Genomic DNA, 25,844 nt, shown 5'->3' on the forward strand with positions numbered 1-25,844 from the left:
CTGAAGAAGAGCTCTGTGGAAGCTCAAAAGCTTCTCTCTCACCAGCAGAAGTTGGTCCAATAAAAGGTATTACCTCATCTACCTTGTCTCTCTAATAGAAGACTTCAGAATGTATAGAACATTTACTAAATCATACTAAATCCACTAGCACCTCAGGGTGTGATTACTGATTTCTTCACACCATCTCTTCTAGGCTCCTATATCTCACAAAGGAATCTGCAAGCACTAACCCTTGCAAGGAGTCCCACTGAAGTCTCTTCTTGCTGTCAAAGTTATATTGCAGCAGACATTTATAATGTAACCCATACCCTGACATCACTGGTTACATGTTTGTCCTCCAAGGACATTCAATAATGATAAGACCAATTTATTCAACTGTATTTACAGTATATTTGCATATTAATAAATAAATTACTATTAAAAATTATTAAAGCCTCTTTCCCAACAAAAAAGTGACTTGGGTCTGACCAGTCTGTATCAGACAGCTTCATTACAACTGGGTTTTTCAAATACAGATGTGTGACTGTATGAGGCCATCAGTTTCCACTGAGTTTATTACTTTATACACAGCAAAATAGTAGAAACTAGCAACAGGCCAGTACTTAAATTTGTTTTATGATAACAATACAGCAGAATGGGGAAAAAAAAGACAAAGTGCATCAAAAGCCAACAATTTGTAGAGTACAGAACAAGTTCATAATGTGATCCTGTGGAACAGAGTTCGGCAAAAATGAGGACATGCTGCAGCTAACAATCGATATGCATTTTTTTTCTTGAGAATAAGCTGCATCATATGCCAGTCTCTTCTCTATACAGCTACAACACTGCATAGTCTCTTCATAAAGCATTCTAGAGACAGACAAATCCAACTCCTGAATAAAAGAGTTTCTCCCCACCACACCACATCTGTAAGCAACACATGCAGTGCAAATTTAAGTTTCTTTAAAAATAATTCGTCTGCCCCTGTATCCATCCTGACTGTGAAGAAAAGGCTTATTTTCTTTCAGAAGGTAGATTTGTTTATTACTATACACAGAAGAGCCTACTCTTTCATGTCTCCATTTCTGATAGTTAATATTTTCTTTGCTGTCTACATTCATAAAGATCAGCAGATAAGTGGCCACATTTCACATTTATTGACATCTTCCCATTTGCCCCAGGACAATCTCTTCATCTTGATTTATAGTTAAAGTAGCTGCACTCTGCTCTTTATCCAGCATGTTTTCCAAGGTATAAGTCATGGAAAGTAGTGCAACTGGAACATATTTCAAGTCTGACTGCTAGGATTGAATAAGTGATGGGCCAAGAATCTGTTTCCAGCGCAATGGGTGTGAACCATACCACCATTTGGGTATCTCACGAATGCAGGCTCACAGAAAGGACTTTGGCACACCTGGCAGAGCTTTTTGTCCGAAAGAATAATTGGGCTTCCTTTTAGTTTAACCTATAAGTAGGAGAAAAAAAATGAATCCAATATCACTGCAAAACAAGAAGGGAACTGGAACAAACACCACATAACAAATCAGGTTGTTGATAAGACAACAGTGTCCATTAAAACTTTTTACAATACAACTACATTACCTGAACTGTACTGAGTGGATAGACATGGTCACTTGATTGGGATTTATAAAGCCCAATTACATTGATTATTTAATTTAACTTGGACTAATTTTCCATATTAACAGCAGTTCATTGTTACTCTTCCATGTTTCCTCCTAATCAACACTTCTAAAAAATGGCACTTGATTCAAATCCCTCAGCTTCTCAAGTAATTAGATGGAATGTATAAAAGGTTTCGTAAATGTACATTACTCAGTTTTCCTTAGAGATGTATTAGCCCATAGATTCTTGTCTCAGGCCTGATCTACACTGCCGCCGGCAGTCGACAGGAGATACGCAAGCTACATACAATATGTAGCTTGTGTATCTCCCGTCGACTTATTTACGTTGCCGTACCGTGGCATCTTCACTGCGCTGTATCAATGTGAGATGCCCTACAGTCGACACAGCCTTACTCCTTTCGGGGGGCAGAGCGGGGTGTGGATTAATGGCGTTGATCGGAGAGCACTTCCGGGATCGACTGAGTGGGTCTCCATGGCTTGCTCAATCAATCCCACTGCATCAATCCATGCAGCCCTGGCAGTGTAGACATGACCTGCAGAATCTGACTAAGGATCATTTATTAACTCTCTCAATTAAATGCTGTTAGAGCACGTTGGAAGCTTTAAGTAATGTAACTAAGTGATAGAAGGGGGTTTCTCAGTGCACATTGTGCTTATAGAAGTGATCGAGTAGGCTTGAGTTGGATGCAGATGTCACTACCCAACTCTGTCCAATACATCTCAATCCTGATTTGAAAATTCCCAATTACTGCAGTCCTAAGTTGATCAAGTAGAGCATGCTAATCATGAAACTAAACAAAACACCTGACAAGAAGTGCATAATACATGCATTATTAGTCTCGGAACACCCCATTCTCTCACTTGCAACCTAAACAGAAACTACACTAAGCTAGCCACTACTCTACCTAGGCCCAAAATCATCTCCTTTTAAAGGGGAAATGAAGTAGCTTGTCACAATCTTTTGAAATTTAACAGTGGGTAGAGTTGGGCAATTATCAGAACTGTCATGAGAACTGAAGGTACAGCCAGAGAAAAAAGGATTTTGGATAACTTAAGAGAACTAAGGGAAAGGTTTCTTCCCTCAAGAAAGAAGTACCTTAATTTATGAAGAAAAAAACCCAAAAACATTTATTTAAATGATAAAGAAAGCAACACACCCACCTTGTCATGTTTATAGATTAAGTTTTCAGCTTTTGCTAACCCAAGTGTAATTTGAGTCATTCTTTTTGTATGAATACTTTCCCTCATTGCTCCAGTCAGGAATGGGGAGAGGAGCGGTACTGACCAGCTGTCAGGCACAAGCTGTAAGACACGAGCTGCATCAAATTCAGCAGCATGATTATTCAAGAGATCCACAGCAGCCATGACCACTTCACAGCCCGGAGAGCCTGGATTTAGATACACAGAGAGCAGCATATGGAAAAGCCTCTGCCTGTATGGTAGATCTTTATTCTCAGAGCTCCATATGCAGTAGTCTTCAGCAGCAGCAAAGTCCTTTAATTCGTGGACTAGGATATGCAAAGCTTTGTCATGCTCTTCCAGTTTTCCATATAGTATTGCCCTTTCCATATGAAGATTTGTGCCCTTGATTTTATCTGTCAAATGAGAATCAATTTAAGACTGTGCTCTGTTCAACAAAGGACATTATTGCCTCCCCAAAAGGAATCAAAACTTAAGGCAACTAAAGCAAGTATCTCCAATACATAATTTCCAATAAAAGTAAACAGTAAAAATAAAGCTGGGGAAAACAAATGGCTAAATACTGTTCTCTAGGTGACAAAAGGCAGTGTCATTCCATGTACTTTATATGAAAATAAGTATATTTTCTATAAATCTAGCCTGTGCACTCAGTGCAGCTCTGCCCATATTGTGAGCTGTGAAAAATACCAGTGAGTACATTTCTCAGCCTCCCTTCAAATTCTGGAATCTTTCAAGTCCAAAAAGTCTTGTTGAGCAAATGTCCCTCTTATGAAAGAGACCATACAAATACTAATACCAGAACTATGTTTTGGCAGCTGGAATATTAAGTGTTAACACCTGGCAGAGAAGAGGGATGATTTAATCCCTCTATAAATCTCCTGTTAAGGAGGAAAATCTTAATTTGCAGCAAATGTACTATAGGCCTGAGACTTAACCCCATATTAAACTAGCCTTGGACGAAACTCGGGGATTTTCCCACTAAAATCAAGAAAAATGCTCTACTGCTGCTAACGCATCTCCCATCTCAGGAATGCCCCTCAATAGAGTGATTCTACCAAGGGTTGTAAAGGAGACACACCCAGGCGCTGGGAAGTTTAGGAAGGATACAGATAGAAAGACAGAGCAAAGGGTAAAAGAGAGAAGCTAAGTTCTGACCAGTGAATTTATGCTGGCCATCTGTACAAAGAAAGAAGATCATAAATAAATTACAATTTGGGTATAAAAGATAAAATGAAAAAAGGACTTAAGCAGGGAGAACACACAGGTGCTAGAACATGATTGGTTAAATTTCGTTACCTAGGAGTATTGAATAATGGGATAGGTTTAGTAAAGTTAAAGGAGATAGCTAGTTTTACCTATATAATGTAAATGGAAAACAATGCTCTTTTGAGAGCCATCGCTAGACTGCAGTTCAACATCAAGCTGCTAGTACTCTTACCACTCTGCACGACTGACAAGCAGATGCATCACTGGCAAACCCAGACGAGTTGATCCTGACTGGCCATTGGGTGAAGTGTGTGGGAGTGGTGGGCATAACAGATTTGCTTGACATACGTATTCTGTGTGTGTGGCTAATAAATAGACATTTAGAGCACCGCTGGGTAAGGCTCTTTCATTGAGAAAAGATCCTGAAGACCCCTCAAGAGTAGGGGTGGGTACTTAAAGTGACCAGGTTCTTCCCTGAGCCCCATGGGTAAGGGTAGGTGCCTTACACCCCAAGCCCTTGGTAAGGAAAGGGTGGGGGTACCTAAATTAACCGGATCGCACTTGAGCCCTCAGTAGGGTACAAGCGTGGTGCCCTAGATTTTTGAGGGTAACAGTATTTACAGTAAGTATGTGCAGCATAACTGCAGAAATTTAATAGCAACAAGTAATTTCCTTCCAAAATATGTTGGTTTATTTTCAGTTGGGAAAACACTAGTGTGCATTTCTAACCACCACCCATGATTAAGCCGAAAGGTGGTTAAAGCCTACCTTTAGTGCACTACCAATTTATTCCATCATCATGTACAATTATGAAATAGCAATTCAATGTTTCCAATTTTAGGTATTGCAACAGTTAGCAGCTCTTTGCTCTGATATGTAAGATTTTAAAGGGGATCTTTTTTATACAATACTACCTTTACCGTTGGTTAGACTTTAACCTACACGGTAACATCTTCAATGACTGGCACTGTCATTTTTGTCCGCTAAATGCCATGTGAACGTATGGTGCAACATAAGAAAAGATCATTCATGTTGATAAGGAGTAATTAAAACAGTAGCAGCCAGTTTAGTGTATTGGAGCAGACTTAGTTCAAATATTCTATTTTTGTTTTAGGATCATGAGCAGTGTTTGATGGCACTGGAAACCACAATGCTTTCTCCATGTAACAGGTATAGCCCAGATAAAAGCAATATAAGTTTCCCTACCCTATACCAAGGGGTCTCAAACCTGTTCCATCTCCATACCTACCCAAGTCTTGGTCCCTGGTCTCTGCAGAAACTGTCAAAGGATAATATTATCTTTTGTTTATAACATGATAAATGTACTTCTTACCTAAAATAAAATGAATTCTATAAAAGTCAGATTTCTGAAGAAGACTGCGTAGCTTAGCTTGTGTTTCAGTCAATTCTGCACGATTTTCTGCAGTCAGAGATTTTAGCACTGCTTCCAAATACAACACAGTTAAGTGGGTATGGTACTTTTCCTTCTGCAAGCATAAAGGACAAGATTAACTCAATACATACAAAAATGCAATTACAAGAGAAAGAATCCAGCTAACAAAATTAAACAGTGATCAGTCTTTATTAGATATTTACTGTAAATACACTGGTGTGTGTAGTAAATACTACAATATAAATTGAATAGGTTTTTAATCTTCTAGACTGTGCTCTCCAGAAGATTTTAGTAAGTTTTAAAGCCTTTTGTCCCTTCAAATCAATGGTTCATCTAGTCTTGTATCTTGTTTAATAGCTGTTGGTTTCTGCTCTAAAGCACCAGAGTCTATATCCTTATATTTATCCTACTATTACAGCAGATATTCCTGTTATATAAATGTCAAATATTTATTTTACTCCTACTGAGCTCCTGGCTTCAATAGGATCTTGCAATGAGCTCCACTGGTGAGTTGAGTTGTGTAAAAAAAAATTCCCTTTATCATTTAATTTTTGCTGCATTCCAATTTCATTGGGCACCCCTTGATCTTGTACTATGAGAGTGTGAAAGAGCACTTGACCTTCTTGATAACAGGAATTTTTTTTTTTTTTTTTTTTAAAACATATCCTATCATGTCCTCTGTATCTACCTCATCTGTAATTGAATAGTTTTAAGCTAATTATTTTCTCTTCATTTTTAAGTCTGTTCTCTGGACCTTTTCTATTTCTGTGATATACCTGGAGGTAAGGCCACCAGAATTGGATAAAATACTTCATCTGAGGGTATGCTAAAGTTTATATAATGGCATAACGTTTTCAGCATTACTCACTATTCCCTACTTAGTAAAACTGAAGTCTGATATTTTTGAACCACTGTTATTGAGAAGAGGTTTTCACTGAAGTAGTCCACAATGACTCTTGGGATTGAGTGGCAATAGTTAATTTAGAACACAGAGTATGTAAGTAGTTCAAACTGTTCCTAATGTGTGTAACTGTGCATTGTCTCAAACTGTGTAATATAATATAGTCAGTAATCTGGTAACCTGGTTTACCTAGAAATATTCAGGACATCAGTCTAGTGCCATTGCTTCATTGAAAGATATATGTTCAGTAGCATGGTCAGTGCTGCCTCCACCCTTCCACTGCAGGATTTTAGTGAATGGTGGGAGGAAGAAACCATCAATTTATCCCAAGAATGCAAGTTTTGTTAACTGTTCAAGTTGGGAAACTGGACATTAGAAGTCCTATTTTTTTAACTATCATTTCTTTGCTTTGCTACCGGGGCCAAATCACTTTCCTTGTGCCTCAGCATAACACCATTTATCTGTCTCAGGAGATTTGTTTCACTTTTAAGATCTGTTCTACAGTGCTGCTGCGTACTGATAAATGGCTACAGCGTTCCAATCCGAGAGGTGTTGGATGCCATTGGTAAGTAAACAACTCCTGCATATGCAATTTCTAGACTACTTGGTGAGACCTTACAAGGGTATTACATGACTTAATTCTATGAAGTTATGCTCCTTTGACTCTACACAGGGATTGGAGAACATGCCTGCCTCTGAAATACTGAAAGTGTGACATTAAAAGAAACACTATCAGAGCGTAACAAGATTAGCAACTATTGCTCAATCATTGTTTTTTTTATGACCTTGCCTACAGGAGAATTTTTTAGATCTGTAATTCCCTCTGGTTGATAATTTACTGGTAGAAACAGACAAGCTCAGGTCACCTCAGGTGTGTTTAGCATCATGATATGTAACTGTGGTAAAAACATGTAAGCCTGACAACAAAACTTCCACTGGTGCAGGTGTTCCAACTGGAACTAAAAAAAAAAAAAAGTTTAAGTTTTAGGAGACAGCTTCCCCTCCACCCTGGTCTGGTATGTTGCTTATCAAAGTAACAAACTTCTTGCAACAAGAAACATATATGTTTATTCACCATTCTTCATGTCCACTGCGCAATGCACATGAATAGCACTATGTAAGTAATAGCTGGCACTTCTATAGCACCTTCCATCTGAAGTTTTCAAAGTACTTGTAAATTATTAATATTAAATTAAAGTAAATTATTTAAGCTTCACCAATAAGGCAGGAAAGCATACCTTGTACAGAGATAGTGTCAGAAAGGTTAAGTGACTTGCCCAATATCACACAAGCACGATGTTGCAGAGCCAGGATTGGAAGCCAGGTGTCCTGATTCCAATGGTTACACTTCACACACAAAATTACCTTTTCTTTCTCTGCCTTCTGGGTGAACTTGAAACCCATTGTACAACATGTTCAAATTTGCTAAGAAAGGCTTCATAAAAATTTCTAATTTAGGCTCTCCATTTGAGGTAACCCACCTTGCACACTGACTCAAACTGTTTTCTGGTATTTCTGAAGAGCTTACCTCTATTTTTTTATCCAAGACTAGATACTCCAGATATTTAACAAGTGACTTGGAGTATTTGTTAAGGCAGTTCATGACATCATCTGGATTAAAGCTGTTTTTTTGCTGTTCTTCCGAAGGCCTTTTTGTAAAAATCTGTACTCCAACCTATAACAAGTTAGTTGCATTTAGGAAGTCACACTACACCTTTATTTTTTGTTTTAAGCCCTCACTTTTTTTGTTAACATAATTAACTTAAGAAATCAATACAAAATATCCAGAACACACTTTAAGCAAAAATAATGGATTAACAAGACATACTGAACTGTGCTGTTCTGTCTCTGCTTCTTGATGCATCACATACCTGCCTCTCCAATTCATAATGTATACATTAATTAATTGTATGTATTGCTTAATTTGTAAGTCTTTTATTGCAGGGACCTTTTCAAACAAATACTATTCATTCTAGGACATGAATGCAAGTGTGAAAGAAGCAGAACAAAAAAGATTAGATACCCCAAAAAAGTAAGATTCAAAGGTCAGAATGTCAGCTCAGATTTTCAACCTTACCTCTGAATGCCTTTAAGTAAATCTAATTGATAAGCTTTTTACAATGGCTAAAATCAACATGGTTTACTAATTGTGGCATTAAATGCCATGCTTTTGATACAGCACAGTGACAGTTCAGGTCCATGAGGTCCAGTAGCAGTTAAATATACATGCTAAATAGTAGATGGAATAACCATACCTTAATTCAGAAATAACTAGAACCTATTTAGATGGTACCTTTTATGGGACCAAGGCTGCTACTTGTGCAATCTATAGCACAAGCACTCAGTTGTCCCTTCAAGTGTAGTACTAAAAACTCATGTGTATTACAGAAATGATTCACTTGGCTTTGATAGGAAAAGAGCATAAGCCGCTCCTGACAGCTAACTCTTGAAGCACCAAAGGTGTTGCCAAGAGAAAAGGTTACTTCCCCCACTTTCCCAAACACAAGTCACCACTACTGCAGCCTCTTAGAGCAATGGATTACCAGCACTGAACTATTAACACATGAAATAAGCTTGTGTTTCTCTCTTCATACACAAAAATATCCTTATTAAAATGAACAAAAACGCTAATATAAATCCTGTTTAGCATATACAATGCAATTTCTTCCATTGTTTGAATCAGATTAATATTTTTTTAAATCTATTGTTTACAGTAGACATCTGCAGATTCTGAAATGAAGCACTTGCATCAAACAAATTAGATAAGATTGTTAAGGTGGAAAGATTTAGAGGGGTAAGAAACACGGAAGGGGAAAGTGATGAAGTAAATTAAATTTTACCATGAATTTTTGTCTAGAACTATTTGTTTGAAGAAGGGATACAACCACAAACCTCCTCACTTTTCTGTAAAACCCATTCAGCATACTTCCACACTAACTGTTGGTCTGAGCAGAAGGTAAGGAAGTCTACTATATACTCATAGAGGTCTGAACGTGTAGAATCTTGAATATCTCCATTAACTATTTTCACCCATAACTGAAACAGAAAAAGTGTACAAGAATTAAACATCTATGGAGTTTGCCTTTAATATCATACTTAAAATATCTTATACTGAGTCTACTTCTAAATTAAAAAAAAAAAAAAAAAAAATCTTCCTTTTGTTGATGGGTCCGATCGAGCTTAGTGCACGCACACACTCTCTCTCATCCCTCTTCCTAGTCCCCGATGGTTAGAGACTGACTTAAATCTAAAGCATGGAGGTTTAATATTCCTTTAGAGTTTGGGAGCGTTAATGTTGGATATTCTTTTTAGTCATGTGTACAATCCCTTTCTGAATCTTGCTGAAGTTCTTGGCCTCAATGACTTGCATAGTCTAATTATGCACTGTGAAAAAATATTTCCTTGCATCAGTTTGGAATTGGTTCTCTTTGCTCTACAGCAGTGATACTCAGACTGAGGCTGGAGAGCCGTCGGTGGGTATTTAATGGGTCTCCTGCGGCTCTTTAATATATTGTGTGATTTAATTATCAACCAATCTAAGTTTATTGACCAATCAGAATGCTTTTACTATCAATTGTAGTTGATAAAATAATACTTGGTTAGTCGTTTTTCTGTCAGAATAATATATATACAGATACACAGACCTCATTGGTTCAGGAGCCAAATTAGTGATCAGCATTACCCAAAAGAGTCACAGTATTTCATATATATATTTTTTCATAGTAAATGAAAATGAATTCACACTATGCTAGCTCTTTTGGGTAATGCTGATCACTAATTTGGCTACTGAACCAGAGATCTGTGTATCACTGCTCTATAGTTACACTCAGCTTCTGGATTCTACTTGAATCCTGCTCTTAATATTCCAGCACAGGTTTAAAATAACTGAATCAGACAGCACTTTAGCAACAAGCAACCTTATTTTTAAGGCTTCTTTTGTTCCTATGTGCAGAACTATATTAGTTTGTCTAGCAGCTGCAATCAACACATTTACAAGTATTTGTACAAGTTTGTCAGAACTAGGCTAAGTAGCTGACAGTCACTATTTCAAGGGCATCATTGGGTTAAGAAGTTATATGCTGAATGATTTTGTTCACCCCACACCACCTCATTTCTGCACCAAGGACCTGACCCAGTCTTACCATTACTTTAATGGGCTTTGATTCAGACCCTGAAGAAGGGACTAAACCCTTATAGAAAGGAAAGGCCAGGACAGAGGAAAAAATTTCTTAATGAAGAGGTATGCCTGTGAAATATTGGAACAGTTTTTGCTGATGCACAATTAAACACAGCATATCCAGAGGCTGCTTTTTTGCCTAGGATCACTCGGGTGACTACTTTGCTTCCTTTACTTAGTCAAATATGCACAAGTCAAAGTTTATTTAAATCCATGAAACAACTGTATCCCAGAAAACAGAAAAAAGCAAGCTACTTAAGACATCTTTACAATCTACTGAAGGGACCATATTTTACTAAGTTATTCAGCAAGAGATGATTCTGTCTGAAGACTGAAAACATTTTAATGCTTCTAGCTGAAGATACTGTTGTAATCATATCTGTGCAAGTAGGGTACATATACACACTCTTGGGATTTCTATAGCAATAAGCCCACCATAGTTCTGGCTAGGTATTATTATGGTGTACAAGTTTATCTTGAAAAAACAGCTTTTTTTAATAATCACTTATGTGGCTTTGTACTTCTCTAACACTGTAACCAATTTTAGGAATTAGATTTTAAGAGAAAGTTCATCCAGCTGTGAATATATGCTATTTTTGAAATTAGAATTACGTAGACACATTTTCAGGGTGGTTTATGGAGGAACTAACAAAAGCTTTATATCATCATCATCATCTTGATTAAACACAGATTTGTCATTCTAACCTGAAGTGCTGCAGCATCTTGACCATTGTAGTGATACAGGAGTCCAAGTGCAAAATACCTGTATTTAAAAAAAAAAAAAAATAGATCCTCTTCATCAGTTTAAACATGGTACAAATAGCACAGGAGAATGAGCAGTGGTTTACGGTCTTCATAAATTTCATTCTTTCCTTCATTTTAGAATTCGCCTATTCAGAAAGTTCTATTTTAAATATCAGTTGAACAATTCTTATTCATTAACAGCTGTTATTCAATCAAAACCTCATTTTTACACTATAGTATTTTATAAAAACCTCTTCCTCTCTATAAATAAAACCAAACAATCTGGTTTTCTTTACTGCAATGTAGACTACAGTCAAGACACAGCAATATGCAATTCTGAACAAGCATTTCCCATGCTACCGAATTTGTTCTACTATAGTATGGCTCTCCATTGTTTTCATTCTAATGCTGCTCTCTTTCCATGAGCTTAGAATTCTACCTTTCACATTTATTCTAACTAGTCATGTAAAGTCTTTGTCATTAAGTGTATTTGCTGGGCATCTGAAACAGTAGAACACTCTTAAATCCAATGAAAATTACAAGTGTGACTTCAAATCCAGCCCATCAATTATCCTATTTTATACCCTTGTGAGATGTTTTTGGATGGGCGGAGAGAAAAGAAAAAGGTGAAGACACATTGCTTAAAGTTAGTATTTTCACATGTTTTCTGGGTGCATTTATTGTCTATGGTTTTCTGAACAGTGTTGAATGTCAAGCATCTGATCCTGTACTTTTTTATTCTTTTCTGTGTCCTCCCCTTCTAAGATATTCCAAAATAAAGCCCTTTGGGCCTCTCAACTGTTCTCCTTTTCTCAGTTCAGTGGAAGCACCAGCAGGGAAAAAAAAATAGACTTCAGAATTCAAACATGCAGTTTCTGGTCAGTGAATAAACTAGTAGTTCTAAAGCGAACTACTAAATAGTTTACCTCTAGAATTAATTAGAATGCTACTTAAAAGTAGTTTCTGTTCATGTATTAAGGCTTCTCTTCTCCCACCGCAAGACATCTCAAAAACAAGGAAGCATTCTGTTCTTATTGTTCCACTTCTAATCACCACACTCTCAGATCACAAGGACAACACCAGTCACCCTACCATTTGTTCAATACCATACATGTCACTTTGTACTAGTAGTTAAAATTAAGTATCCTAAATGACAGCTGAGTTCTTTTAAGCCTACTTAGATTGCTTGATCCCTAGGTGTTTCAAGCACTGTTCCTACTTCAAGGGGACTTTTCCCCTCCAAAGTTTTCATTTTCAAACTCATTAGTTCTGAAAAAGAAGTTCAAATCATACTTGCCTGAACCAGCATAAAATTGCTGGCTTGCAAGCTCCCTACACACAACTCTGCCAATGCACCTCAAGTTTGCACTTCAACCACATCCAGACATTCCAGTCTCTCTCTCTCTCAAAAAATTGTCAGTCATGCTCTACCACCATTTGTGTACACACCAACACCACAAACCAAACTAAGCCTAGTCTGACTGGGACATCTAGAGAAATGGGTTCAAATCCTTAAGTGAATGGCTGGTGTACAGACCCAAACAAAACACTACTTATTTTTCTCATCCCCACCCCAACGTTGGTGATATATTTATGGAAATGGCTCACTTTTTGTGTTTCTCCAGCCAGGCAGCACTGTCTGTTAGAAGACAGAAATTCTCCGAGACCAGTAAATCCAGAAGGCTTTCATGATTAGCCTCTGCATATAGCTTGAGCAAAGCTGTATCAATGTCTTCCTTGCAGCCATTTGCAACTTCAGTGCTGCGGACTTCATTCAAATAACTCATAAGGAATCGTTTGCACTTTGTCATCTTCTCCTCGTCCCCTTGGGTCAGCTGGTTTAAATCAGCATACTCGTGAAGAGGCGGATGAGACCGTATGAAGGAAGAGGAAGTAGGCAACAGGAAGGGGTACAGAGAGATCAGCTCCCGGACATCAAGTTGGCTAGTTCTGCAATTACAGTGTCAAACTAAATGAAGCAAAAAAGAAAGAAAAAGTATACATAGGCGCACACACACAAAAAAACCATACTGAGGTTGTGGGCACACATGCTTTTGAGAGTAAGGAAACCATTAAAATGGTCCATTTTTAAAAGTTATTTTATTAATCTTAGTACAAGAGACACTTTCCCCAGAACAAGTCTAGGGATTTTTCTAGTTCTATGGGAGAACCCTTGCGTCATTCCATGTATGTACTCCAGGACATAAGAACTTCATGATTCAGTGGGGACTGGTCAGGGGATGATCAGCCTTTCATTTCTAGATAACTGGAATCCACTTCAAACAAGTACTGACAAATCATCATACAACAGCTGTGGCCCATGTGAAATTAGTTGGTAGTCCCTGTCCAGCTTTTAGGGGCTACTAATTTATATTATTTGTGCTAGTCTCTGAGACTAAGGATTGGATGCACTGACTGTGCTCTCACGGAGGGCCGAGGCCCAACGAAACCACCAGTACAGTATGAGTTCTGTTGATAACAGTAACTTGTTTCCAGGATGGTTCACCTGGCACCTTTCATCAGCATCAGAATTCACTAAATTAGCTCTTCTTTAAAGAGAGAGTAATAAGCTGAGGGAGAACTCTCTGCCTTAAAAGAAATTTTGTATGTGGGCTGGAATGGGTAGTTGCCAACATATGGTAAATAGCCTGGAAAATAAAAGGTTGATTAAATGAACAGCTATTTATGCACACACAACAACATGCTGTGTACTGACGAGTGGTGCTGACCTTCACATGTGAAGTATAGACAACCTCTAGAGTGTCAAAACCCACCTTAGTTACAAGAATGAATTACCAATGTTTAAAGAGTGTTCCCTGTGCTAACAGAAGCCTTGTTTTTTTTCCAAGATGCTCCTTCAGTCCTGGCTGAAAATATTCCTGAAGTATATTTTGAGAGTTAATTGTCTGACTAGGAGAACAAGTTACTGCGTATGTTCAGATTCATAGGGCATCCAAGGATGTCTAAAACATCTGCCTGACTTATACGGTTATGGTTTCAATGCCTGGGACACTAGTCAGATTTGGACACAAGTTTAAATAGACCTAATATTCACACAGAGCAGATCCAGAAACTGTAGAAAAGTCTCTCAGAAGACTGCACTAAGTTCTAAGGCCCCAACTGAAGTAAATTAGCATTGCAACCACACTGATGGGATGACTGGATCTCGTTTTATTTCCCACACTTGCAGACACTCTCCGGGACAGAACAGGACTAATGTAAACCTTCAGCAACAGAAGCAGAATGCTCACACAGAACAAGGGCTGCTAAGTCACATCCTAAATTACTTCTCCCCACCTGGTATTTTTTATAAGCGATGGAAGAAGCGTATGTATGTTAGAAGTACGGTGATCGGATACAATTTCTGAAAACCATATCTATAACCTCCATCCCCACTTTGGCTCCTTTGCACTGTTCTAGCTAGCCTAACTGGCCTCCTAAACGAAGATTCTTCCAACATAAGGGGTAATCTATCATGCCTTCGCCTAGGCCCAGGACTTGACTTCGTGGACATTGCCCAGAAGTGCAGGAGCTCTCCAGCTACCAGATCACTGAGACGGTTTCAAGTTGCATCATGAGCCATCATGGCCCACTACCGGGCCACAGGATCAGAAAGGCATGAAGGAGCAGAGATATTTATGCTCTCCCCTCCCTTCCTGGTCTTGAGGCAAGAAATCAAGACTTAAGATTCAAGACGCCATGGGATTTACTGTAAGACTCAGCTTTTAAAAATAAGCTATCCATAAGAAATGTCACCCAACTACGCTGCAAAAAGCATAACAATGGAATGTGCTAGTATAAAAATCAACATCTGCTATTTGGACAGGTTGGTGAGGCAAAGACAGCTCTAGGGAGTTCACTACTTCGATTTTCCACTGCAACTCATCAGTAAGTAGCTACTGATCATCTGCAGAAAACTTCCTCCCTTCCACAGCCTTGAACTGAAGTAATTAGAATGGAGTATGAATGCGGACCAATTTCTTTACAAGTCATGGAGGTGGAGTGGATAGGAATGGAAAATTTCTTACTTAAACACTTCCTTTTTGCTACCAGGACGTATGGGTTGTTCCACAATTCTGGAGAGGATTCAGTGTTGCAGCATAGCCTGTACTGGCTATGGCCCCTCTCTGGCTTCCTGATAGAGTCATTTCAAAGTTGTGTAAAAACTTCGTTCACAGGTTGGCATTAAGGTTATTGTTACTAATCATATTCTCTAGGTACACTTGGCTAACTGGCCTACAAAACAGACAAAATTAACATCCCTTGGATCATGAAGCCATACCAGGGAGAAGAAAAAGTGAGAGAGGTACTAGCAAAAAGGAAATTATTGGGTAAAAGTTTCCTATTCTGCAGCCCAGCATTTCGACAATTCTGTGATGTATGGAAAGTAGCAGGTAGTGAAGATTAAGAAAGGAGAGGTTAAGAGACTGAAATAGAGAAATCTTCCTTTGAAAATAAATGACTGAACAGCAAGTTATTTTTGGATCACCATATACAACACCAATTATCTGAAGGAGGCCTTTACTACAAAGGAAAAAATACGCTTTTGATTTCTAGCTTCCCATCTTTGGCAAAATAAGGTTTGTAATCTCTGAGAGACTGGAGACTGCATTCTTGAAGCTAACAGCTTGAGCTATTCATTGTCTTTCAAGCATGTGTTGGGGCATCAGATCTATTGGGTGTCGGTCTCGTTTGCTCCTCCCACAGCCCCCTATTAAGTTAGAATTTCCAGTATGAATGTATTGCTCTAAGAACTCTATTACGATACAGTAACTTGACCTCACTAAGCCATTTACAATATTACATGTTATTTGTAGATTAATACATAGCAGCGCTATGATCACCACAGTGGAAATACATAAAGCAAGCCCTTCAACCACCAGTGTCCATCACCAGTCACCTGCAATCTGCTTCCCTAATGAAGTACTTTAGCAGCTTTCCATTCTTATGACTGGCAAACAGATTGACTGCTGGGAAACCATACTTCCATGAGATCAGTTTGAAGATGTTCAGATTCAGACATCACTGAAAGTTGTTGATGGTGCATCTGCTGAGTCAATCTGCCTTCTGGTTTAGTTCTCATTTTTTGTCTATTACTCTTATGAAACTAATTTCTCCTCTGCCCATTCCATTACTTCCAACACTTCCAAGCATAAGACTCAGCTTTGAGTTCTCCCTTGATTGAGGTTTGCAAGCATGCTGCTCTTGTCCAAATGGACCAGAAGAGAACATGATCCGTGAGGTGGCTGTGGAACCTTCATAGGAGACGCATCACCACTCACTTCCGCAAGGCTGATGCTTTGATAGTGATGAGAGGACTCCATGTGTCCTGCACTTTTCTTGTCCCAGATGTGCTCTTCACCCCAACAGGCTGGCATCCTTCATGAGTAGGGCAGATAGAAAGACCATTGACTGGGGACCCTCCATGGGATTGTCCACCATGTGAGAGACTCCAGTATCTGGACTAGAACTAGCACCCAAACTTGCATGCATAATGATGTGCAGTTCCAAACCTTCAGCAAAAACTTCTGGAGACCTGATGTGGAATCTTGCCCATGGCAGAAGAAACCAGAAGGTCCCCACTCCATCTCTTCTTCATCCAATCACCCAATCTGGCAATCCTATCAAACACTACATGAGGCTGAATGAGACCACACCTTTTGGATATAAAAGCAATAGAACCCTTCTTCTGAGGGAACCAGTTCTTAGGGTTATGGTGGAGACAGACCATCCTTCTGAGGGGGATATTCAGTCTCCTAGATTCACATCAGGCCAGATGCACAGTCTTTTGCTATCATCACAAACTCCATATATTGCAATCACCTCTGGTTTTGATGCATGGTTTTCCCCTGACATACCTGCCACTTTATCTGTAGCACTTTTGTTCATCCACATCACAAAAGAAGTGTTTCTCCCTGTTGTTGGGCTTGTAGTGCCAGAGGTACTGAATGGAGACAGGAGGGACTGCTTTGGTTTGGATGCTCTGTCTGCCACTATCTTATCCAATTTTTCTCCAAACAGAGAGGAGCCTATGAATTTGGGTGAGCATGCAGTTTATTTGGCATGAGCATTTGCAGTCCAAGACCAGATGTGGCACCTAGCTGAGAATCTCATTGTCCACTGTCATGTCTGCAATGAAAGACGTTACTAGGGATATTTTCATAAGGACAGACCTGAAGTCAGGCCCTTGTCATCCAAAACCTGTAGGTCATCTAACCAGGAGAATGTAGCTCTCATAAAATAGACAGTGGCCAGGGATGCTCAGAACATTCAAGGAAGGCTCTAAGTCCCTCCTCAAGGTGACCTCCACCTTTCTTTCAGTTCATCTGATGATCATATCCTTTGCTATGATGCCATCACACCATCTACTTCCAGTATTTTGGCTCTTGCATCTTATATTATGCCTGCTTATAAGCTTTCCCTTCTCAGAGCATTCCCATTCATCCCTGATTATATCTTCAAAGGAAAGGGACAGCCAATTCCTGTCTCAGGCTGGGATTTGGCAGGTATTTGCCCATAGTCTTCTCATCTGCTATTACATTTGGTTAGATCTGTATGGAAGATGCCATTTTCCTGCACTACCAAATTTATAAAGGGATAACATTTTCCTCCCCTTGCCCTGCTCAGATCCCAAATCAGAAAGCTCTCCCTCCTGAGCAGAGGAGGCGGGGTCTGAGTAAGAGGAGGAAACTTTTAGATTTTTATACTCATTCCCTTTTGTGCTTCCTGGGTTTTTTAGGCTCTTTTTGCCCATTTTGCAGGAGTAACTCCATGCCTGTGACCAAGGTGGGATGTCTCTGAAGCCCTTTTTATCAAGACACCTGATAAGAGGCTAAGCCCTTTAGATACATGTCCTCACCTTCAGGATTCAAGGCTCACTGCTTGTGGGATAGTCTCCTCGCAAGAATCCTACAATTAATCTTGGGGAGAAGAAAACTACGTAGCAGCCCTAAATTCTGCCCTCTCAAGGAGCTGACGACCCTCTTCAATACTGGGAGTACTCTGGATCTCTTCTGGCCTGGGATTCCTCATGACCTGACCAGATGCATTCCTCTTTGTCCTTAGACTCTCTCCATGAAGTGTTCAGAAACTCCTAATTGAGCTTTTCTGGGGTTGGAGTCATAGCGCCTCTGGAGAGAGGGTGTCCTGACATGCCAGTCCAAGTCTGACCCCAGAGCCCTGCACAGCAAAGGGTCGGGTGACTGAACAGTCAGGATTCTGTTGAGCCTATAAATGCTGCTTCACATACAGAACACTGCTCTGATTCAAGAGCAAAGGAAGCCACCTGTTCAGGCATTTACTTTCCTGGGGAGATTTCTCTACTTTACTCTGTTGTCTTATTCTTCTCTGCTAAATGTCCACTACTCCCACTACATCACAAAATTGTACAAACACTGTGCTGCACATTGGGAAATTTCTTAGCATCCCTCACAGTTCTACCCTCCTTGATATCGCTTCAGTAGCCAAGAGACATTAATTCTTTTATGTCTACAGTTGTGGTGTGGTTAGCATTCTGCACATAGCTCACTGGTTGGCATTAAGCTTGTTAACAAATCATATTTCAGGTGTTTTTATACAGGTCTGGAATTCTTTCTGGTGGGAACCCGGGAGAGTGGGGGGGGGGGGGGGGTGACAGCCAGGAATTTGCTGCAACACTGAACAGTCTCCAGAATTGCAGAAAGGGGAACAGTCCAGATGCCACAAACTTATAGAAGACACTGCCAGCAAAAAAACAAAAAAACCAAACCCAAGGTGACCAGCATCATTTTTAACCACACTCATGAAATGAGGACGGAACAGCAAAATTATCAGCAGTCACTTTGTTTCCAAGTCAGAGTAAAGTCAGGAAGATTTGTAGATTTTAGAAATAGATCTTGTGAAAGAGACCCAACACTGTAAGAAGGCAAATTTGAACATAAAAGAACTTCATAGGAAAATTTGACAGTGCAGTTGTGCATCACCAGTATTTAATTTACAACTGTGTCTACCTTAATGCAGAAATGTTACTGCTTCCCTAAGGGTAACTGAAAAGCACTAATACTTCTTCCCTTTCTCCCCCTCCTACTCGGCAATTTAAGTACTTTAAGTGGACAGTGTGCCATATTTTGCAGTATTAATAGACTTAAGAAAGCAGAACAAAAGCTCCATCAGACCCTGATCTTGGAAGTGATCTACATGTACATGAAATCAGTGGGTCCTCCACATGGGCAGGATCAGTGCCCTAGTACTTTATGGCAATTTTATTTATGGTACAAAAATACAAACTTAACAAATTATGGGTTACCCTTCTTCCAATCACAAAGTGTTCCAAAGTTACTTTGGTCCTTTTCAACCATAGTCATTTCTACCACAGCAGTATTACACTTGCATCATAAAATATTCCTATGAAACGCCTTTAAATTCAAACATATAACATTATTTAAGGACTATTAGCATGAGTGTTTTTCATTTCGTCAATACACAGAATTACCTGAAAAGTTCTTTTGCTTCTAGGAACTGAAGCTGTGAAAAGTGTATAAAACCTGCTTGCTGCAAGATTCGTTTGTACATTACCTGAAAGATGGGGAGGAAAACGATTGTTAGTGTAAACAATTCCAGAGGAAAAAACTATTACTACTAGAAGAATTACTTGACAAAACATTCAATGCATGACACAGAACTATGCTTCTGAATTATTGTAACAAAATCTAAAACCTACAGCTTATGCATTTTAAATCATGATGAAGATCATTTTGAAAATACTACCTATATGAAATTTCTTACATAAAGAAGATTCTGAACATTTAAAACAATTTTAGTCAAGACTCCCGAACACAAATCCAGATGCACAAATAGGAAGTTTAAATTTAAACGGCTGACTGCATCATTTGATATCAGACTCTAAATTCCTGGGTCAAGAATATCTAATATCTTTAAAGTGGGGAGAAAGAAAAAGGAAAAGTGCAAGCAAACAGTTAGGAAAAGCCAGACCTTATAACAACTAGCAAGTGCTACCCAAGCTAAGGGTCTTCTAGTGTTTCCATTATAACTTTCGTTTTGAAGAAGTTTTCTGTGCATACTTGGCATACACATTTTCACTGACATGGAAATAGCTTTTATTTAAATTAACCCATCCCCACAGTTTCAAGTCTGCTTTTATATGTTAAGCAGAATGTTGATTTAATGGTCACTAGATAAAAATAAAGTCATATGCAATGTTTTAGGTATTCTCTATATTAACAGAAGTATCTGTATTCCTGAAAATACAGAGACAAGCTGGTTTCTATATTTCTCAAACAGTGGTCTGCAGCACACCTGCTGGTGGTCACATGATACGGTTCCTCATTTCATGAGCATCTACAGTTATGATAATCTGTCAGCTTCACTGATATAAATTAATTTACACACATTACTCAAAACTAACAGGGTTAGTGGGCAACACACACAGTGCTAACAGCTCCAATTTTCAACTGAAGCACCTGGAAAAATTGTAGTATTTCTCCACACACCCACCCACCCACACACACACACCCACCCACACACCGGAGGCCTAAGGCAGGGTGGACTGATTTACATCAAAGTGATTTAAGTAACCAACTAATCATGATTTAAATCAGCGAACAAGAAACTGATTTACATTGATTTTAATTGTATTTTGTATGTGAACTTTTCAGTTGCAAGAAAAAAAATCCCAAATCTGACAATATTCCATTTTAAAATATTTAATGAGAATTTCTAAGCAAGCCTTCTTTAGCAATGTTTGCAACCTAATCATTGCAGTCTGCTATTGCATGGGAACCAGATGGCAAAAGTGACTAAAGAAAGTGAAACTTACTAGTCTATTTTCATTGTACAAACAGAAGCAAGTATAGTAGATTAGAACAATTAGTGAAAAGTAAATTCAGTATCCCCCCCCCAAAAAAAACAAAAACAAAAACTTAGCTTTACTTTTTAAGGGGTAACTTATAGGCAAGAGGGTTCTTATTTGTTTGCTTGTTTTTTAAAGAGTGCTTTAACCGATAGTTTCTTTAAAACTACTACCTAACCAGTCGACCCCCAGTCTGTAGCAGTGCAAAGTCCACCCACATTAGGAGGAAGGAACAGATACACTCATCTCAATGGCCCAACAAAAATAGTCTCCAACTTAGATTCTGTCAAATGAATGTTTGTGATGGACAGCCAAAAGTCGTAAGTCAGCACTGAATTTTACTTTTTTAAAAACACATTCATAAATAACTAGCCACACATATACATACGTATATGTAACTAAAATTGTATTTGTCAGAGGTTACAACAGGTGTCTGAGTCAAGTCTCATGGGTTCTATTCCTGACTGCCATTATCTCACTTGGTTAGGTCACCTTTGCTTTAGTTTTCCATCCTGCATCTACGAAATGAGTATAAGCCTACTTCATGTTTGAGAGGCATTGGGGTTCATAAAGCACTGAGAGCCTTATATGGAAAATTGGAGCTAAACAAAAATGTCCAATTTTTTGTTTTTATTCATAGTGAGGGTAATTAACAATGGAACAATTTATCAAGGATTGTGGTGGATTCTCCATCACTAGAAATTTTTTTTTTTTTTTAAATCAAGAAGGGATGTTCTTCTAAAGAGATATGTTCTAGTCCAACCACAACTACAGAACTTGAAGCAGAAAATAATTCAGGGAAGTCCTATGCCCTGTGTTATGTAGGAGTCAGGCTGGATTATCACAATGGTTCCTTCTGGTTGCCTTAATCTAGAAAATGTTATACAAGTGGCAAGATTTCATAAATTAAAACTAAAGATTGTAAAAGAAACTGATCCAAATCCATGGAAACAATTTTTTTTTCTCCCTAAATCCAAATTGCCTTGTTCTGTAACTCCTGAAAATGAGTTAATAGTTGGACAGATGCTTTATAAAAGTTTGCCATGTGGCTCTTTACTTATTCTCAGGTTTGGTTGGGGTTTTTTTGTTTTGTTTTTCTTATATGGTCTACAGACCATGATTTCAAAGAAATCATAACACGGAAAACGTGGGATGATTTCACCATGAGGAGGCAGCCTCTCTTGCACAAGCAAAACCTAGGTAACGCACAATTGATCATTCGCTTTTCTATCCATTCTCTCACTATCTCACCACTGTAGCACAAGCTTTTTACCAGCATGACCTTATGAGACAACATAGAGAGAGAAGACATCCAGGTAGCAGTACTCAGTACTGCCAACTCATTATCACTTCCCACCATGAGTCAACTAAACAGCATACTCATCCCAGACTCAACGAATAGAAGATACTAGATTTTTCTCTAGTGACAACTCTCGCTCTTCAGTCACTTCTTTGCCATTGGGCCAGCTTCCATCTAGGTTCAAGGTAGAACAAACCTGAAATTTCTCTTTTGGAATGTTCCTTCGGGCTCCCTTTGCTAAGACTAGGGCTTCTTCCACTCTATGGCTGGTTAGAAGATCCTGAATCTGTCTTTCCAAAGGTAATGGTACCAAGATGTACACACCTTTATTGGTAGCTACAATTACCTTTCCTGAGTAGAAAACACAAAAAAGGATTGGCAATTAGCTTTTTGTACAGTAGAAACAGACTTTTTAGAGCTTATTTCTTTAAATGTTAATATTGCTATAGAGCAACAGAATGATAAAAAGTTTAGTTGTCATCTTTGTTTTCAATTTCTGAATCTCATATCTGCAATTAATATATTCTTTTAATACTTTATAATGTACCTTTAAGTTTGTCCTAAAAAATGTACAAAAATAAATTTTAAATCTACTCAAACTGGCAATTTTTCTTCATTCTCACTAGCATAAATAAGAGAGTTTTATTACAGAAAGTTTTCTGTACATCTTAGTATACCATGTAACAAACAAAAGAAATAGGTGCACCCCAGCCTGCAAACCTGTATTTGCCTATTTGTCAGGGAAGAGTACTTTTGATAGTCATTTTCACACTCATCACAGAAGGGCGGGTGAGTAGACTTTGCACAAGAGACAGTAAAAATAAGTACTACAAGGCTGAGGTCCCCTGTAATTACATAGATTCACGTGCTTACACATCTCTCCCTGAACTGCACTAATGGAAAACACCCCACTTTATGATTCCAAGGACAAAACCAGAAATGTCACACTCAACACAAGTACCACCTGTTCTGTGACCACCACAATCCCCAAATATTAACTTTTAAACCAGACCTGACTGTTGGTGTATTACTGAGTTCTGAGGGATGGATAGAGTGTTTTGATTTCCATTGACCCACAGGGAGTGAAAATTGCCAATGTTATTATTGCTCTGATGATTCATGCTTTACTAACTGTAGGCTGGAAAAGATTTCAGTGCAACTTAGCAAGGTTCTACCATAACGTACATAGCTATATATTATATTCCATGTCAATATAAACTGCAATCTATAGTTAAAGGAAAGCCAACCTGAAACCACTTAATTTTTTTTTAATATTGTTTTATGAATACCACCTAAGTTTACTAAACAGAAAAATCTGTATTTTCCATTTTTTACTATATGCATTTGTCAGCTTTTTACAAATAGAAACAGGATAAGCAGGCTGATTGTCTTACACAGCAACCAAAGAGACACACTGATTCAGTGCGAGTCCAAAGCTATAAAAGGGTTTGGCAGGAGGAGTCACCTGCAGATGTATTACCAGAAACTACTCAACTCACTTACAAAATTTTTAGTTGACAGTGTTCCTTTGAAGAAAAAAATTGGGTCAAGTTACAAGTGAGGGCTCCAATAGCAAACATGTGCTCCACTGTATGCACAATGGATATCAGACTACTCATGCATAAATTACTTACATGCATAAAAGTGTTGCAAGTGTTTTACTTTATTCAGATCAGAGCCAATCTTGTAAATAGGAGGTTTCTCACCTGTAACTGGAAGTTCTTTAAGATGTGTGATCCCTATCTATATTCTACTGTGGATTATGCATGCACGCCATGCACCCAGAGCTGGAGAATTTGAAAGTAGCATCCATTCGTCCATACGTGCCCTGGCTCACCTCATGCCTCCGACCGAGGGATAAAGAGCGGAGCGGACCAAATGCCTCTCCAGTTCCTTCTCCACCGTGAATCAGAGGAGATCTGAAGCAAAGGAGAAGGAGGGCAAGTAGTGGAATACAGATAGGGACCATATAGTTAATAGAACCTCTGATTACACATAAGTAACCTCTTTTTTGAGTGATAGTCCATATTGTAGTCCACTGTGGGTAAATAAGTAGGAGGAGGGTGCAAGGATATAGCTGGTAGGGCTGAGCAAAGCACAGTCATTCAAAAGGAAGCATCAGCAGAGGAGTCCTGGACTTAGGGCATAGTGTCTCGCAAGGATGTGAACGGCATCCCACGTGGCTACTTTACAGATATTAAGGAAGGATACCTCCTGTAGTGATGCCATAGACATTGCTTGTGCTCTCGTGGAATGAGCTCTTACCCCATTGAGGAGGGAGAGAGGTTGATAGTGTAGAAAGCAGGCAGAGATCCATTTGGAGATCCTCTGAGTGGCAATCACTTGCCCCGAGTCTTTCTGTTATAGTGATGAATAGTCTCTGGGACTTTCTAATTGGTCTTGGGCTTTTACACACACAGAACAAGGCCTGCCAGACATCAAGGGAGTGGAGTCTCTGTTCCTCTGAGGAAGTGTGCAGTTTAGAAAAGAACACAGGTTAAGTGAAATTCCGAAACAACCTTGGGGGTGAATTTGGGGCATAAACATAACGAAACTTTATCTTTATGGAATACAGTGTAAGGAGGACCCACCATCATTGCTCCAAGCTTGCCAACCCTTTTGGTTGAGGAGATGGCTAAAAGTAATGTGACTTTCATGGAGAGAAGGGACACGGAGCAGGAAGCTAGGGGTTTCAAAGGGTGGCCTGGTGAGTGTTGAGAGACCAAGTTCAAGTCCCAAAGAAAGACAGCTTGTGAATAAGCAGAAAGGTTCTGATTAGGCCTTTCCAAAAAATCTAGTGGTCAATGGATGAATGAAGACCAAGTAACCCCAAGAATGGTATGCATTAATTGCTGCCAGGTGGACTCAAAGAACTAATGAATAGGCCTGATGACTTTAGAGAAAGGATATAGTCTAAAATGAGAGGGATACCTGCATCTTCTGGAATAACATTCCTTTGATGTGCTCGGGAAGAAAAACATCTCCACTTAGCCAGGTAACATCACCTAGTGGAATCCTTCCTACTAACAGAAAATATGTCTCATATGGCTGTAGAAAGTGTTCCAAAGATGACACCCATCCAAAAAGCAGCCCTAAGGTGACGCAGATGCTGATTGGGGTGCTTGATCCTGCTATTCCACTGGGTCAGGAGCTCAAGGAATGATGGGGGACAATTGATACTCGGAATGACATGCGCAGGAAATTTAGGAACCAAAATTGTCTAGCCCAGTAAGGGGCAGTTAAGATAACCCATGCCAGCTTTTGCATAGAACACATGGCAGCAATAGTAGTGGAGGGAATGCATAGTTCAGGTGATCTGACATAGGAAGAAGCAAAGTCTTGCCTTGGTGGTGAACGAGGACTCCTCTGCAGCAGTGTGTTGTATTTTCTGTTTGTTATGGAGGCTAACAGATCCCTGCGTGGGGTTCCCCATAGAGCAAAGATACTGAATGGT

General features: G+C 39.0%; 1 protein-coding gene across 2 annotated transcripts in view; it reads right to left on the reverse strand.

Annotated features, from left to right (window-relative positions):
* Positions 1-351: 351 nt before the first annotated feature.
* The window catches only part of TGFBRAP1 (transforming growth factor beta receptor associated protein 1), a 43,424-nt gene continuing 17,931 nt past the window's right edge, over positions 352-25,844 (reverse strand). For both annotated transcript variants that reach the window (XM_067563591.1, XM_067563590.1), the window contains exons 4-12: positions 22,587-22,741; positions 19,714-19,796; positions 12,852-13,193; positions 11,205-11,262; positions 9,215-9,358; positions 7,851-7,997; positions 5,362-5,515; positions 2,784-3,217; positions 352-1,444 (exon numbers count right to left, since the gene is read on the reverse strand). In XM_067563591.1, the coding sequence (XP_067419692.1) occupies positions 1,268-1,444; positions 2,784-3,217; positions 5,362-5,515; positions 7,851-7,997; positions 9,215-9,358; positions 11,205-11,262; positions 12,852-13,193; positions 19,714-19,796; positions 22,587-22,741 (1,694 nt within the window). In that variant the 3' untranslated portion in view covers positions 352-1,267. The remainder of the gene's footprint in view (positions 1,445-2,783; positions 3,218-5,361; positions 5,516-7,850; positions 7,998-9,214; positions 9,359-11,204; positions 11,263-12,851; positions 13,194-19,713; positions 19,797-22,586; positions 22,742-25,844) is intronic.

The sequence above is a fragment of the Emydura macquarii genome, unplaced genomic scaffold (assembly GCF_026122565.2).
Source record: "Emydura macquarii macquarii isolate MOO-44397 ecotype Brisbane River unplaced genomic scaffold, CSIRO-AGI_Emac_v2 contig_2531, whole genome shotgun sequence".
NCBI lineage: Eukaryota > Metazoa > Chordata > Testudines > Chelidae > Emydura > Emydura macquarii.